Below are 16168 nucleotides of genomic sequence, written 5' to 3'. Positions count from 1 at the left end.
TATTGCATACGAGAAATGTAATGGTACCCATGAATAAAAAGGAACAGTCCTACAACTCATGGTCTACTGGGCCGATTGACGAAATTTGACTTCCGTTTTTCACACCTCGAAAGCGTGACTTAGGTCATATATCACATTAATATATAGCGTTGTTCTAACATAGGTATTTTGATACAAAATCGTATTTTTTCCGAAATGACACACAGATTTTTTTCCATATTTCGATTCTACGGATTAAATTATGACAAAATATTAAATTTTGTTAACTTTGCTGACAAACTTACCGAGAAATTTAAAAATTTATCTTGGCGCATTTTTCAATTTTTGCAAACATAATTCGCTTCGCAAAATTCTTAATTTATGATAACTTATTTCCCTTTTATATTTGTGCAGAAATTGAAAAAAGTTCATTCTTTCAAATAGTTTTAACAAAGTGCGTAAACCACATTTGGCGTTATTATCACTTGGAACAAGCATGACAAAGTTCAAAACCCGCCAATATATAAATTTACGTATATCTTTAGAAATTTTGAATAGAAAAAAATATAATTTTTTGCCTAGAAACACATTTACTTTAACATGACGATAAAAATTTTATATGTTATAATCCAAACATTTTTTCGAAAAATTTCTAAAAATGACTTTCTAAAAAAGTTTAATAAAAAAAAAAGAGAAATTAATAAATATATGCCAAATTCAGTTAACACTGAGAAGCTAAAATTTTGACAGCTAATTTTTTTTAATTACTCATGCGGTTTTCACGAAACTTAACACTTTCGCAAAATTTGTATTGCACAATTGAAACAGAGAGGGGGCAGGAGTATGTCATTTTCAAAAATAGTCCGATGTTTGCGTTAGATTACATATGTGTTAGAACAATGCCATATATATATAAATCTAATACATATCCTAAGTCGCGCTTTCGAGATATGAAAATCATATGTTCGTCAATCAGCCCAATAGAACGGGAGATATAGATCTGTCCCATTTTTTGTGCAAGGTATATATACACTTTTAATTAAAAATTGTTTTTATCAACAACTAGTTAATGCATCTTTCGTATTAATTAATATTTTCTGAAAAGATTTATCTAAAAAATAAAAATGATTTTTTTAATTAGCAGTTTTCTTATATTTTAACAATCTAAAAAATGTCACTATTTCTATTGTTATATACATGCCCAGTGGCGCAGTGGCTAGCGCATAGCACCAAATGTCCGGGGTTCGATTCCCGCACTGGGCAAGGTCGACTTAGCCTTTCATCCCTTGGTTTCCATCGCTTGGAGACTAAAGACTGGGGGTCCTGCGACAAGCTGACTTGTTCACAGCATATGCTTACGCACCCCCGCGACCCATGGTCAAGAAAGCAGATTGCGGGCCCTGCAGGCCTTGACCCATTAGGGCAGTCAGGCCACTGAGTTTTTTTTATTCTTATATACATTCTTATTTTTATTCTTACGTTCACCATAATTAAAACTTAAGCTTCTTTTGAAGGAACTTTAAAGAGAACAAAAATGCTTTAGGTTTGGTTTCGGTTTACTTAATTATGGCAGAGCAAGCGAAAGTTATCTGTCTATGAAGATAACTGCATTACGGCGCTGCAACTTACTTTCAAAAAGGAGGAAAGAATTATTAAAGGAAACAGAATCAAACTACAAAGCATGCTAACGGTATAAAAAACTTTTATTCAATACCGAGTAAATCATTTTAAAAAGAACGCTAATACTTTTTCAACTATTTTAATGTCTAATTTTTATAAGCATTAGTTAGTAACAGTGGATTCCGCTGAGCTCGTTACAAATATTTAACTATCCATTTATAATCAAAAGATTATTTTCTTGTTATCATACTTAAGAGCGAGATGTACAGGCATAAAAAATAAAACAAAAATCAGTTCATTTTATTATCATTTCAATTTAATCATTATAAAGACCGTAAAAATTTGAATGCTTGTTGAACTAACTGGACGAAATCCATGGGAAGCTCAACTTTAATTAAAATTTTACAGAATGTGAGTAAACTGTTTTACCAAAGAAAACAGCAAAATATAAATTTCTTCGGCTCAAAAATGGTGCTCTAATTTTAGTGATGAACGCTCTGTCATTCTGGCGACGGAAGCGAATTTTACGCACCGTTGGCAATTTTATTAATCGCGGGAAATTGATTTTTTTATTACATATATTTCGTTAGGAAATGGAAATGTGATCCGAAACCATTTCAGCCTTCGTTAGAAGAACAAAGATCATGCCTTGTCATCAGATTTTACGATTCCTCTTCAGACAGAGATTTATTACAATTTCCGCTCTCTCTTTTCTTCCAAGCGAGACTTCTTGTTGATTTCTTTTATTCTTGACTTCCCCTAGATGGGTTCCCAGACGCATATCGATAAATCTTAGTTGGGATACAATGTAACCATTGCAGACGCAATCAGCCACCGTAATGCTTAGAAATACGAGATTGCTTGCAAGATATATATCGGTATATATTTGTATGACACTTAGGCACTGAAAGGAAAAAAATAGTTATTAGCTACAGAATTATAATCTACATGATATTTAATTATTTCTATTTAAAGATTATCATCTTTCAGTGTAAGCACATAACTGCTGTCCTTAAAATAAATATTAAGTAACAGACTTGCTGATAATTAGTGAGAGAGCAATTCTTTTGTAAAGAGTATTTGTTGTTCTTGTCGTTTATCCTTTAGATTCAAAAGGATATCAGTCAGATCCATGAATTCATCATGGCGAAGAGAAATAGAACTCCTGTCGTTGGCCAAAATCTTGCACATTTTAACCTTTATCTAGCTTCGTCCCAGTTTTGATGGAGAACAGCACGAAGGACGAAATCCCGTGGTCTCTTAGCCATCTTTCCTTACCATTAAACTCTCAAAGTGATTTTTGGCTAAACGACATTTTAAAATGCTCCCATACCACAAATACACTACACAATCTTCCGGGAATTTTCTAAAATTTGAAACCGAGCCCCAACTTTGTAACTGCGATTTGTAAGCGTTTCCCTTAGTTATTTGTGAAACACTACCTGCCGAATGAATACATTTCTGAAAATGAACAGTAGTATACTGCATGGGCAGACCTGTTTCCTTTCAAGCTGTGCCTAGTGAAAACCAAGCATATGAATTTCAAAATAACTAAAATAATAACCCTTCTCCAGTCTTATGGTATCATAGGCTTATCTCCCGTTTTAAATCACCCGTAGACATTACCTAAACAGCTCTTTCCTCTTTAAAACTATGACGCATTCCACAGAACTTATTTAATATAATACTTAGTATCATAATAGCACTTTTGTAAAATGAACAATGAGTGTAATAATAAATGCAAATATTGGAGCAGACAAGTAAAATGTAGAGACAAGGAAAATTCGCAGAATAAAAAAAGGCACATCAGATGAAGAGCTTTCACTACTCGTTATCAAATTAGTTTCCAAAGTGCAGTATCTTGATTCAAAGTTGTATAAACGTAAGTAATAGTACGAAAGCAATAGTAGATACTACAATACATTGTAAAAAATTGATGATGTTTTTATATTAGACAAATAGTGTGGGGAGGTAATATCAGTTTACTGTTTGGCATATTAGGTATCCTCTATACTTCTATTTATCTATCTATGCTGCTTTGACGGACGGCAACGGAAGACTTCTGCCTCTTAGTGACATTCAGTGGCCCGCCATATTTCCTCTGACCTAAACGCTCCAGAATTCTCACTTTGGGGGCACTTGAAGAATAAGACGCGTGCTTGGTTTGGTTTATTCGATTATGGGAAAGCACTCGAGGGCTATCTGCCTAAAGGGAGGAATGCCCTCGTGGAGGAATTTATAAGGGAAACTGGTTAGTATACACGTTAGACATGGGTGTGGTGTGGTGTATTAGATTACGGCAAAGCACTCGAGGGCTATCTGCCTTAAGGGAGGGATGACTTCGTGGAGGACTTTTTAAGGGAAACTGGCTCTTATACACGTTACACATGGGGAAAACCACGAAAACACCCATGAAGCCAGCCCGTTCGCGGGATTCGAATCTCGGACCAAACTACCAGTGTTCAGCGACGTTACCGCTCGGCCGCTGGTGGGCCCGTTAGACATGGGAAAACCACGAAAGCGTCCATGCAGCCAGTCCGTTCGCGAAATTCGAACCTCGGACCGAACTACCAGTGTTCAGCAAATTTACCGCTCAGCCGCTGGTGGGTATGCAAAGAGAGTGAAGTTTAGAAGAACTGTAGGAAAGAAGCAGGAGATAAACTGAGTGCATAATCCCGGATATCCTTAAACGTATCATGTCAAGTGTCCCCAGTTGTCTCGTGGGCGTCTTATGTGTAGTGCGTTGCTAAAAGACTTGTTCCTTTCGCAGTCATACTATTTCAGAAATAACTGTTTCAAATACGCACACAAAGCGCGGCGCTCAAGTCTACGAGGCATGTATGTAAACGGATGAGCGATGTCCGTAGAGTACTTTATTTTCAAAATGGATAATCCAAAAATACCGTGCCCCAAATTATATCAGTTGGTATCGTTCTGAAGTTGGATGTATTATACATGATATCAGATGAATATATTATAAATTATATGCATTAGATGTATCGTGATTTAGATTATTATCTCTGTTGTTGTAGAAATAAAATGGAGATATAAATTATTAGTTTATTGGTTTTAAATCTTTTACTTTGCAGTTACAGAGTTAATTTTTTATTTAATTAAATTAATTTTTTATTTAATTATAGATCAAATGAAAACCATCAGCAATTTTTTTTTCAGTTTAAATATTGTCTGAAATCTTCTTTTCACCATTGATAGCTTACGAAAGCTTCCGAAATTCAGACTGTTGCTTCATTAGTTGGTTATTAGAGGCTTTAATAATTTATGTTACCATCATACGAGACGCTTTTTAATTACTTTTTTACTACTACTGAACATGAGTTAAAGACGATACTTCGCTTGAAATTGTATCAAAAGATGTTTTATGTGTAAATCTTAAACTATTTTATCAGTGATCTTGCTCTTACAGTAATCCCTGTCACAGGAAACATGTATCCCATAGTCACAGGAACATGTATCCCCATTGCATTTTTCTCTGATAAAAACCTTTGGTTTAGATCCCTAATTAAACAGCTTTCCCCTATGCTCAAAATATTAAAATTGTATATAATATTGGTTTTTGAGTTTTTAAGGGCATCGGTTGCTCGGTAACTCTTTTTGTTATAATTAGTCTTTTCATTTTCTAGTTTAAATAGTTGAAATATTTTAGCCAACATAATTTTGGATTTAGGTTAAAATAACACGCCGAACAAATATTAATTTAGAAGTCAAAAAGCAAAAATAAGCGTTATATTTGTAAACTTTCACAGGACTAGTTTCGATGGTTTAAGCGAACAAATTTTTCATTTGCACTTTGGCAGCTGAGGGTGATGGTGAAAATTTGCAAATATAAGGCTGATTTTTCTTGTTTGACTTCTTGATTAATAATTTTGGATGTTCATCAGATTTTCAAAATACGTAGCAACGAATTATCAGTGTAGATTCTTATAACTTTCTGTGTTCTTTGTTGAGTCCTGCTAAGTAATTCGTATCTTTTTTCTTATTTTAGAGTTATTTTTCATTGTTTATTTATTTCATTTAATTAGTTAAAGATTTTTGGAGAAATCTAGGAATATATTTTACTCGATTTTATTTTTCTGTAATATGTATTTTACATGTGTTTTTCTTCTTACATTTAGAACTGTACGTTCCTTCTTAATGCTCATTTCTATTAAAAGGATTATATAATGCTACTTTATAATAAAAAACCTGTATGATTAAGAAAATATTGTCATCTTTTTACTAGCTACATTTACAGGGACCTTTTATCATAAGTTTCTTTAATATTTTAGTACAATCTCAAGAAACATTCTTATATGTGTCATTTCTTCACATTCATTTAAAATTTAAATACCCTTCCTTAAATCTCATTTTTAATAGTTAAGAACATTTTTAAATAGCTTTTCCTTTGTTCTGTTTTTCATTGTTCTTTTCTCTTTACATTATCTTCGTCTTTAGTGTTCTGCGGATATAAGTTAAAAGGTTTAAAACAATTTTCTTCTGATAGAAATATAAGAAATTTTTTGGTTGATTTAGAATGAGATTTCGCTTTTACATAAAGTTAGATAAAAGCATATTTTAAAGAATTCTTATAATACATGTTTTATTATCTTCTAATAATAAACAGTGATATATATAATTGTATTATATCAGGAACAATGTTTCTATTTAGTAAACCTTTTTGTACATCATTTTATATCAGCAAAAATTCTCTTCATATTAGTCATAATTTTCCCATTGGTTTCGTTAAAATATTTTATCGCTCATACTTGTATAAGATTGTCTGGTACAATTGTTTCATAACGAAACTTTTTGGAACATGTTTCAATAATATTTAATATTTGCATAAAATTCATCTCTTGCAAAACTATATAAAAGAATCTTGCTGAATCTTACTTTGAATAAAATTCTATGCTATATCTTATTTCTATGCTTTCAACTACATCGCGATTGTTTACACGTCCACTTTAAGAAAAGCAATGTTTGAATATGAAATTTGATAGAAACGGTTAATTTAATTCTATGGTTATGCTACGAAACAGCTGCTGTATTTCACTTTATAGTGCATTTGGAGATATCATATTATTTTTATTAGCCAGTATTTGTATATCCGAATGGCTTGTAAGTGGAAATTTTGAAGCATTGCTGTACTGATTACACAAAAAATATAAATCCTTTTCCGTCGCTACCTCTATTAGGAGCTCATTTAAAAGCGACAAAGAAAAACATGCAGACATATTTCTCTAATGCAGTAGTTTATTTTGGTAGTATTTATTTGCGCTGTTAATGTCCTAATCAGAAATACATATATCAACTCTGCAATACGAATTTTTCAACAATATTATCCGTGCATTCATAGCCACTTGGAGAAATCGTCGGAACAATTCAGGAATCCTTTTCTTATGGATTTTAAATCTTTAAGTATCAGTAAAGGGCATATTTCTCTTCTTCTCGTACATCGAATGCTCGGAAAGGGTTAGAGGAATAAAAGTCTTCTTTGGTACATAGCATATAGTCACGCTGCTCTGGAACAGCCGATTTTAAGCGTCACTTAAAAGTCTTATTTTCCCAGACACAGCAAAAGCTCTAAATTTAGAATTTCAATCCACATCTCATATAATAAACAGACAGATTTTAAACTGTTACAAAGCAGACATATAAAACATGTAATTTTCAGTTCGAATAGCCATTAACTCTGTGTACTTGTTCAGAGTGTTTAGTACATACAAAATAATTTTATATTAGATAGCGATGTGTTAAAAAAAGCTCTTTAACTATCTATTTCATTATAATTCCTTTGAATAATTACAGTATAAAGATATAACCTGAAGTCTTTAATTTATGCTATATCTTAAAATAAGGACGTTAACTTCTAAAGCCAGTTTCTTTTCTGTATGCGTATACAAGCATCCCGTAATTTTTTCTTCTGTTGTTACTAACTGGAAATTTTCTTTCAAGATAACGTTTTTTCATAAAGCTTTGATATCCTGATTAGATGTCTGTAGAACATACTTTCGGAAGCATTATTCATCTTCTGATGAAATATTTTAAATATTAAAAGCTTTTCAACCATATTATTTTTTCTTAAGTTCATACTTTGCTAAATATTCAAACTCAACCTGTTGGCATAAATACTTTGATGTCAAGTGATAAAGAGAAAAAATTAGCATATTAGTAATGGAGGTGGAGTCCTGTGCCTTGTTAAAAGATGCGCAATGAATTTCTTTTGATATGCCGATAATAGTGTGCATCCTATTAAAAACTAATACATTAATTATACTTAGTCTCGCAAACTCTTCTCCTGTTCGCTAAAAATACTGCAATTTCTGCAAAATTTCTATTCTTGAAGAATAAAGCTATCTGCACAGTCGAAATTTTAATTAATCACATATATACTGTTACGAATTTTGTACATATTAGTGCAGTTATATGTTAAATTTCTGTATTTTTCTGTGTAATGAAACTCGAAACAAATTTTAAGAGAAAGCTAAACCGGAAAATTAAGAATACAGGGGCAAGTGCATTTAACATTGCGTAGAGGGGTATCTCGGTAATTTTGCGAGATATCGCAAAGCTGACAATGGTTTTGGCGACTTATTCTGCTGCCAAATTTGGCAAGAAATTGGGCCACCAGACTTGGCGATATTTTGGCTCACTCCCTGTATCACTGTAATATGTTCTGAAATAGAATAAATGTAATTGACCATTTTATTAGCTGTAACCATAATTCTACCCTCGCATTGCTTTCCAGGAATTTCGTAAAGTACTAGAAAGTCTGGACGGCCGGTTGAAAACTATAAAATCTCGGACAGAGAGCATCTGAGTTTAGTTGCTTAGTTATTGTTATTGAGAGTTGTATTTCCTTGTGATCTGATATAAATCTCAGTTAGCTTTCTCTTTAAATGCGCTTTGCATTGCGCTGCGTATAACGATCTCTGTAGTTTGAAATGTGACTACTGATTGTACTGTATGATACTGTTAACACTTGTAGAATATTTCTGTGTAAAATTTCAGAATTTTGAAATATTTCTTTGATAAAAATAAATTTTTATTAACCTATTATCGGACTTGTGTATTCAATCTATTACGAACCCCTACGCACGCTATAATTCTACAATATAAGTCTGTACCAAGTTAAAATGCAAAAGAAGTTTAAAATGGTAAATTATATTTACATTTTAATCGTTAAAAATATAATGATGTTTATGAATACATTGTAATTTATTTTCATTGTAGGTTTATAAAAAAGCAATATAATCTGTAGTTATCTTTTTCCAGTTTAAATGCAGGTATCGGTTCTCTTCTCAACATTAACTAAAATATCTAAACATTTAGGAAATGATTGAATATCTGATATAGTTGGTTATATAATAAAACTGTAAGCGCGTATTTTGGCATAAATCCATCATTAAAACCCTAAACACAACCTTGCAACCACAAACAGCATGAGAAATAAACAGAAAGTGCACGACACAAGAAATAATATAAATATTAATCACGGAAAATAAAGAAAAGAAGTAAAATAACGTGTCCGAGAATACGAATAGATTCTACATAGGTTTCGTAAAATGATGATGTTCAACGATTTTGTAAATGATTCCTACCGTTAAGCAGTAGAATGGACGCTAGAAAACTAAAATCCATTCATAGTAGCTCCTGCAATATCGGCGATACATATCCTCACAGCAACAAGTGCAAATAACAAACTAATAACATTGCTCCCAACTGCTTCTGCTATAGCCTTGCACTGATTGCCTCCATCGCTTCATTAGAAAATTACGCTGTAACCATTATTTATACCTGACGAGGGCAAATGCTTTTCTGATTACGCATGCATCTGGAGCGTGCCATTAAGATCCTGAGGGAGAAATTAAATGAAAATGTTTGATTATGTTCTTGATTGTAAAATACTTGCACCGATCTGAAGAGAACGTCTTATTGCTTTTGCAGATACTGCGAGTCGAGGTAATGAGCCGGAAGAAGAGGAACAAATGAAAATCGTGAAAATGGTGCAGGAGAGCTACGTCTCAACTCGTCCGCAGCAGACACAATCGGTAAGTTCTAAATCAGGTATTTGTTTTTCCTGTCTGGTTTCATTAAACCTTGAATACAATTGGTTGTTCATCCCAAGAATTACCTGTTATTTGGCTGTTTTGGTTAACACAAAACATTATTTCTTTTCGAAGTTTTTGCCTTCTTTTTCGTGAAACATGTTGTTTACATTTGTATGATAGCACTGAATTGATTGTTTTTTTTTTTACTCGAATGTGCATAATGGGCATGAGATATTATTATGATAAGCCTTTGTATGCGGCAATTCTTGCCAGATTGTCAAAAATTAAAAATACAGTGTAAGTTTCTTTAAACGTCATTACTACGTTTTGGAGTTGTTAGAATTTTGATGGCAAGTATGTGTAAGACAATGGAGCATAATTTAACCATTTCCTCATTTTACAATCTGTATGTGTGTTGTTCGCATTTGCATTTATTATTTCAATTTATGTGATAGAAATGTTTTATTTTGTTAAAATAATTCATGAATTTGTGATTAATCAGCAAACGAAACTATACAACATCTTTTGAAACATTTGACAACTGAGCCACAACAGTTGACATGCGAAAATTTAAACATATCACAATATGTGACACTAAATTTTTACAAGGTAAATTGCTAATTTAAAAATAATTAATCAAACTACTAACAACCAATTTAGTACACAAAGTGCTTGTCGTTTAATGTAAGTTTTCCCATTCAGCTTCATAGTTATCCGTTTACGTTCTTAACTATAAAAAATCTGATGTGTACACTACATGACTTCCTTGTACGGAATATTAAATTATACGCAATTTTTCTTGCATTTCATTTAAATTTATTGGATTGAATTAAATCTACTTCGACGACAGCGCATAAACCACAATAGAATAAATGCATTCTTTAAAATTCACTCCAGTATTTGTTTACCATAGCGACACTCTAGCGCTAGATTCACTTAACAGTATTATATTTCGTTCCTATTATAACTCATAATGCGCAAAATTTATATCATTTACAGAATAGAAGTATCTAATCGTTGCCGCATATTCTATTCAAATACTATAATAAAGCTGGAATGATGTATAAAAGAAATTAAGCAAACAAAACAAAAAAGAAACAGTTTTTCACAGACGATTGAGTATTTCTCATTCAATTAATTCAGTTCACACTTCGCGAGAAGGCAAAAATACATAAACATTCAAAATATCCATATTAAAATTTACGAAGTAAATCTTAAACACTTATTTCCTCGAAAAAATTCCAGAAAGGATTAAGCATGATTTAATTGGCAATAATAAATGAAGGCGTTATCTTTGTTGTTGCGAAGCTAAGTTTCTCTAGATTGGCAACAAATCCACTAGTCTGCTGTTTCAAATGTAAACAATCAACGGGCTTAAACAACTTTAAAATTGTTGATAATTCTAAACATATTGCATACAGATTTACTAAAGGCATAAAAACCTTAACCGGAAGATAAAAACAACATAATTCAATCATTTTTAAAGCACAAAATGTACAATTTACCAACATATAAGAGTAAAGAAACTGAGATCACTGAGCCGAGTAACAGAGTGGATATATATATAAATATATTTATATACGTTTGCCGATTGCTACCAAAATACGAGGTGCACATCTACATGTTATAGCAGTACTATATACAAATTTTCAACGTTCTGAGGCTACTCGTTTTTGAGTTATGCGAGATACGTACGTACATACGTTCGTACAGACGCCACAAAAGATTCTCTTCAGAATTAATTTTAAAGCAGTTTTATAATTTTTTTGGAGGAAACGAGTCTTTTATTCTGTCCTTACGTACAAATATCACACAAAAACATCGTTAAATTTCCTGTTATTCGATAGAGGTCAAAATGGATATTTTCGTTGAAATATGCTGCTTGAAACTTTTCGCGATTACAATACTTCCTTTTTACTTCGTACAAGGAAGTAAAAATGCGAAAGTATTCTTTCTTGGCGATTCAAAATTAAAATATTAAAAAAATCTATCGAAACTTAATAATAGTTTCCCATTTCTAAGTTTCTGTTCTAATGCGCTTCAGAAAGTAAACGAATATCTTTATAATTTTCCTTTTTCGCACGACATATTAGTCAAAGTAAAATCAGTTTTTTTCCTTCACATATCTTTAAATTCTTCGCTTCGAGGAAAACAAACTGCATTAATTATGCGAAATTAAAGTTTCATTCTGAAGTTCGTAAGAATTTTAAAAATTTAAAACTTTTGGACGCACTTAAAAAATTCGTGATTCCAAATTCATTTTCATTGATATATGTCAAACCCAAAGCATTCCAGTATTGAATAAATAATGAAAAAACATTCGATTCATTCATATATATATCGAAAATAACAAATACATCCTAAATTAATTTATATATTGTTATTTACAAGAGGCTTATAACGTATTTTTTATAATGAAATACTTTTTCCCTATTTCAGTCTTTGAATTCGAAAATCATATTGAGAGCTTAATCAATATTTTGTGAAACAGAACATGTAAATCGGAATAATAAAAAAACTGTTTCCTACAAATATGTTTTTATATTAATATTAGGAATATCTTTAAATCTTTTTTGTATTGAACAGCATAAAACCTTTGGTATAGGAGCCAAATCTGATTTAGATTCATTCTGAGAATATTTATTTATTATTATTTCTATTGTCCTACCGAATTTTTTATCTACCTGTAAAAGCTTCTTATAAATTAATTCATTTATGACCTGTAAATTAAGCAAGTATATTTTACAATAAATATCGCTGTAAATAACACAAAAGATAACTTAGTAGCTTTAAATTAATTTATAAGATAATTTTAATAATTTATAATAATTTTGAGCATTTTTTCTGTATTTACAAAATAAATATACAGTATTTCGATTTAATTTAATTTAAATTAGCATTTACTGGTCAAGAAATGCACAGCACGTATTATTATCAAATTTTACAAAACGGTTCTAGACTTACAAGCACCATATCAAAATAACAAAAAAAGTTATTTTGTATTTTTCATATAACTGTATTTGGTAAATAGAAAGGGTATTTTTTTAATGGTTTCGCACTTTCCCCGTTGAGAATCTCAAAGTACCTAATTTCTTTAAAAATGACTTAAAAAACTAAGGAGTTAGTGACTTTTTCAAGTCTTTGGGCATAATTAATCCGAAGACTACTTGCCTCGTATCTAAAAATGCTATTTTTTCTAAAATAGAAAAGATTTATAATAACTTAAAAATAGCCATATACACTGGTTTCGAAAACTCATGGAAAAATCACAAGAACAGCGATAACTCATTATAAATAAGCCAATTCGTATAAAATTTGAATATGTTGTAAAATAATAGTTGTTAAAATTATTTTAAAAATGCAGTAAGCAAATTAGTAGAGCTGCAATAGGAATGCGTCATCTGCGAGGAACATAAATTGCGTGTTGGAGAGAAAGCTTGTAAATGCCGCTGTGATACTGAGATATGAAATCTGGAATAGCAAATTCGTAACAATAACCTCCAGGCATAATTTGCCCGAAGAACTGCGATGGAGAACTATTGGGAGAATAGAGGCAGGACTAAGTCAGACAGAAGCAACAAGGTGGATAAAATGCGAGTTCTTCTGTGATTCATGGACTTCGGCAACAATTTCTAACTGTATATTCGGCTTCTAAGAGGTTCCGCTAGGAAAGAACTGTATCTCCGAATCTACTCAGATCCCACCTTGCTGCAGCCACTAGATAGTTGGTATCAACGTCAATTGTGCGTAGAAGGCTTCACGAAGAAGGTCTGTACGCGAGGCAACTAGTCATTTGCGTGCCGCTCACGTCACCATAGAAGGGAACGTTTGAGGTGGGCACTTCAACATATGAATGGCTGATCAACGGAGGATTATATAAATCTTTATAAATGAGTTCAGGTTTAGCCTTCAAAGCGACAGTAGGCGTTATTTGATTTGGATAGGAAATGAAACCCGTTACCATCCATCAAACATGCGTAAAGAAAATTGTATACGTCGTAAGCAGTGTCTATGTTTAGGTATATCTTTGTGTCTGTGTTTGGAGTGGAAGCACAGACCTCCATGTCTTTTCGCGCGGAACCGTAAATGCTGAGGACTATGAAGATGACATCCTTGATGCTTATGTGCGCCCATATCCCGAGGCAACAGGTGATAATTTACTGCTACAGGACGACAGCGCTAGATCACACAAGACTCGCATCGCGGATGATTATCTTCAGTAGCAAAGCATTCAGTGCATGGAGTGGCCAGCTCTTTCACCGGATCTGAATCCTATCGAACATATTTGAGATGCTTTAGGAAGATTTATAGTTGCTCTCAATCCTCCTCATCAGATCCTTGCCACGCTTGCACGTGCTTTACAAGAGCAATGGCTCTTACTTCCTACGGAACTGACAGATGATATAATTGACAGAATCACACATACCAGTATATGCTATATTGCTTCTTGGAGAGATCAAACCTCATATCGGAGGTAATTTCCCTATACCAAATTGACACATCCTATTTATTCATTTTATACATATGTTGATTCCTATTACACCGTAATTGCCTGATAATTTCTTTTCATGCAGTTGTATACCTTACTATGAGTTGTATAGTATAGTTCAGTTTTATGAAATTCTACATGCAACTTGTTGAGTAATTGTCATTTTCATGATGTTTCCTTAATTAATGATAACCAATGTAGTTATAGAGAATTTCCTATTTGAACTACCGTTTCCGTTTCTTTAACTCTTATCTAATTACGTAGTTTTAGGTACAAATGTTTAATTTTAAAAATAACATGCATGAAGAGTTTATACAATTATAAACGGCGTATGTTCTGTGTTATAAACATAATTTTTATTATACATCAGATACTTTCAATATCAGCAAGGTGGAATAGCATATGCTCATCTAGTAATCTGTCGGAATCCAAATGTTTAGAAGCCATTTTGTTATTCTTATTTTTTTGTTTTATGTTACTGTGTAGAGTCATTAGGTTTATTTCGGAAGAAGGAGAGTTGAAAAGTATGCAACGCCTTCGCCGAGAATCGAACCGCGGACCTCTATAATACCGGCCCAGCGTCCAGACCACCACACCACGAAGTCATGCTACGAAAGCGAGAAAAATACCTTATAACTATTACTTAAATTTTAAAAGTACTCTGCTGATTGTAGTAAATTCTGTTAAGTGAGCCTTTGGGATTATACCTCAGTATACGGAATGGCTGGTCTTGAACATTTCCTCAGAAAAATGGCAGTTTCAGATAGGTGTCGCGATCTGGAAGCCCTGCAATTAATGTTAGTCCTTCCTCAATCTAATCTATAGGGAGGCAGTACCACAAGAATGGGCGGATATCTTTGGTAAAAGAGAAGAATTTCAAAACTTGTTTTATTTTTAAGCACACTTTCTGCTTTTGGAATAGTAATTTTGCTAGGAAATTTCCTTTCATCAAACACGTTTGTTCAAAATAAATGACTCGATCTCATATTACTGTATTTTTTAACTTGTAAGGGAAGAATGACACTTAATATATTAAAAATACGAAATCTATCAACATTTTGCGTATAAAAGGTTCGCTTGGATTCATTTAGTTACTATCCGACGTCAAGACAAAAATAAAATTATTGTCATATTTTCTGCAATATTTGTTGACGTATCTTGTGACTATTGCAAAAATAATGCAGTTTTTTGGGGTAATGTAGGCTTTGGAAAAAGTCGATACTAATACAGCATTTTTAGAATATTTACAAAGGAAAATTTCGCATATTGTACGATCTGGTGACCTTTAAGCTAACTACGGAACAACAAATGCATCGTGATTTAACAAACGTGAGAATGGACCGTGAAAATAACAACATCACACAAATAGGATATGCTATATAGTTTTGATGGTATTCTAAAATTTGGTTATGGAATACATCACTTGAATTCACCTTTAATGTGTAATTTATTTTCATTTGAAATCCAAGAAACCATTTTAAACAAAATGTTACTTCTGTAACACAAGCATCCTGAGGTTTGCCTACAGTATCAGTATTAGACCTAAGAAGTTTTAAAACATTAAACTGATATGCTTATAATTTACTTTTAAATAAATTAACTTATTAGGAAAAAATATCAGTACTCTCAGCAAACATTCTATTGAATTAAATTAATTATCAATTAAGTTCCCTAATTTAGTAGAGTAATTTAGTCGAAAATAGTTATTAATTAGTGACTACAATTATGAGTTCTGCTAAAATGAGCGAGTATTTCGTAAATATATATTTTCGAAAATGCAAATTATCCCGTGTCTTTTATCTCTGTATAAATATTTTTACGGTGTACTACTAATTAGACCACGACATTGATTCTTAAAGTGGAATCCAAACTGTTCAAATATCCAATTAAATGGCATATGTTTTGACGTTATTGAAAGCGATAAAAAAATGTAAGTACTCTAGGACGGTTAAATGCAAAAGAGAAAATAGAAATTTCCGTCTGGAAAAGTCACGAAATACGTACTTGCATTTGATGCAAATATTCTTTTCAT

General features: G+C 32.2%; 2 protein-coding genes across 3 annotated transcripts in view; one reads left to right on the top strand and one right to left on the bottom strand.

Annotated features, from left to right (window-relative positions):
* Positions 1–16168, top strand: part of LOC118191029 (SAM and SH3 domain-containing protein 1-like) — an 810623-nt gene that overhangs the window by 650479 nt on the left and 143976 nt on the right. The window contains exon 5 of the mRNA XM_085815408.1: positions 9544–9647. Within this exon, the coding sequence (XP_085671534.1) occupies positions 9544–9647 (104 nt within the window). The remainder of the gene's footprint in view (positions 1–9543; positions 9648–16168) is intronic.
* The window catches only part of LOC146999103 (uncharacterized), a 101181-nt gene continuing 86823 nt past the window's right edge, over positions 1811–16168 (bottom strand). For both annotated transcript variants that reach the window (XR_015040767.1, XM_085815414.1), the window contains one exon: positions 1811–2503. Coding sequence is in view for 1 of the 2 variants with exons in the window: in XM_085815414.1 (XP_085671540.1) it covers positions 2255–2503 (249 nt within the window). In the remaining variant the exon portion in view is untranslated. The remainder of the gene's footprint in view (positions 2504–16168) is intronic.

Source organism: Stegodyphus dumicola, chromosome 1, assembly GCF_044657685.1.
Source record: "Stegodyphus dumicola isolate Sdum_Otavi_A_Nest chromosome 1, ASM4465768v1".
Lineage (NCBI taxonomy): Eukaryota > Metazoa > Arthropoda > Arachnida > Araneae > Eresidae > Stegodyphus > Stegodyphus dumicola.
This window is presented reverse-complemented; position numbering and strand designations above follow the sequence as displayed.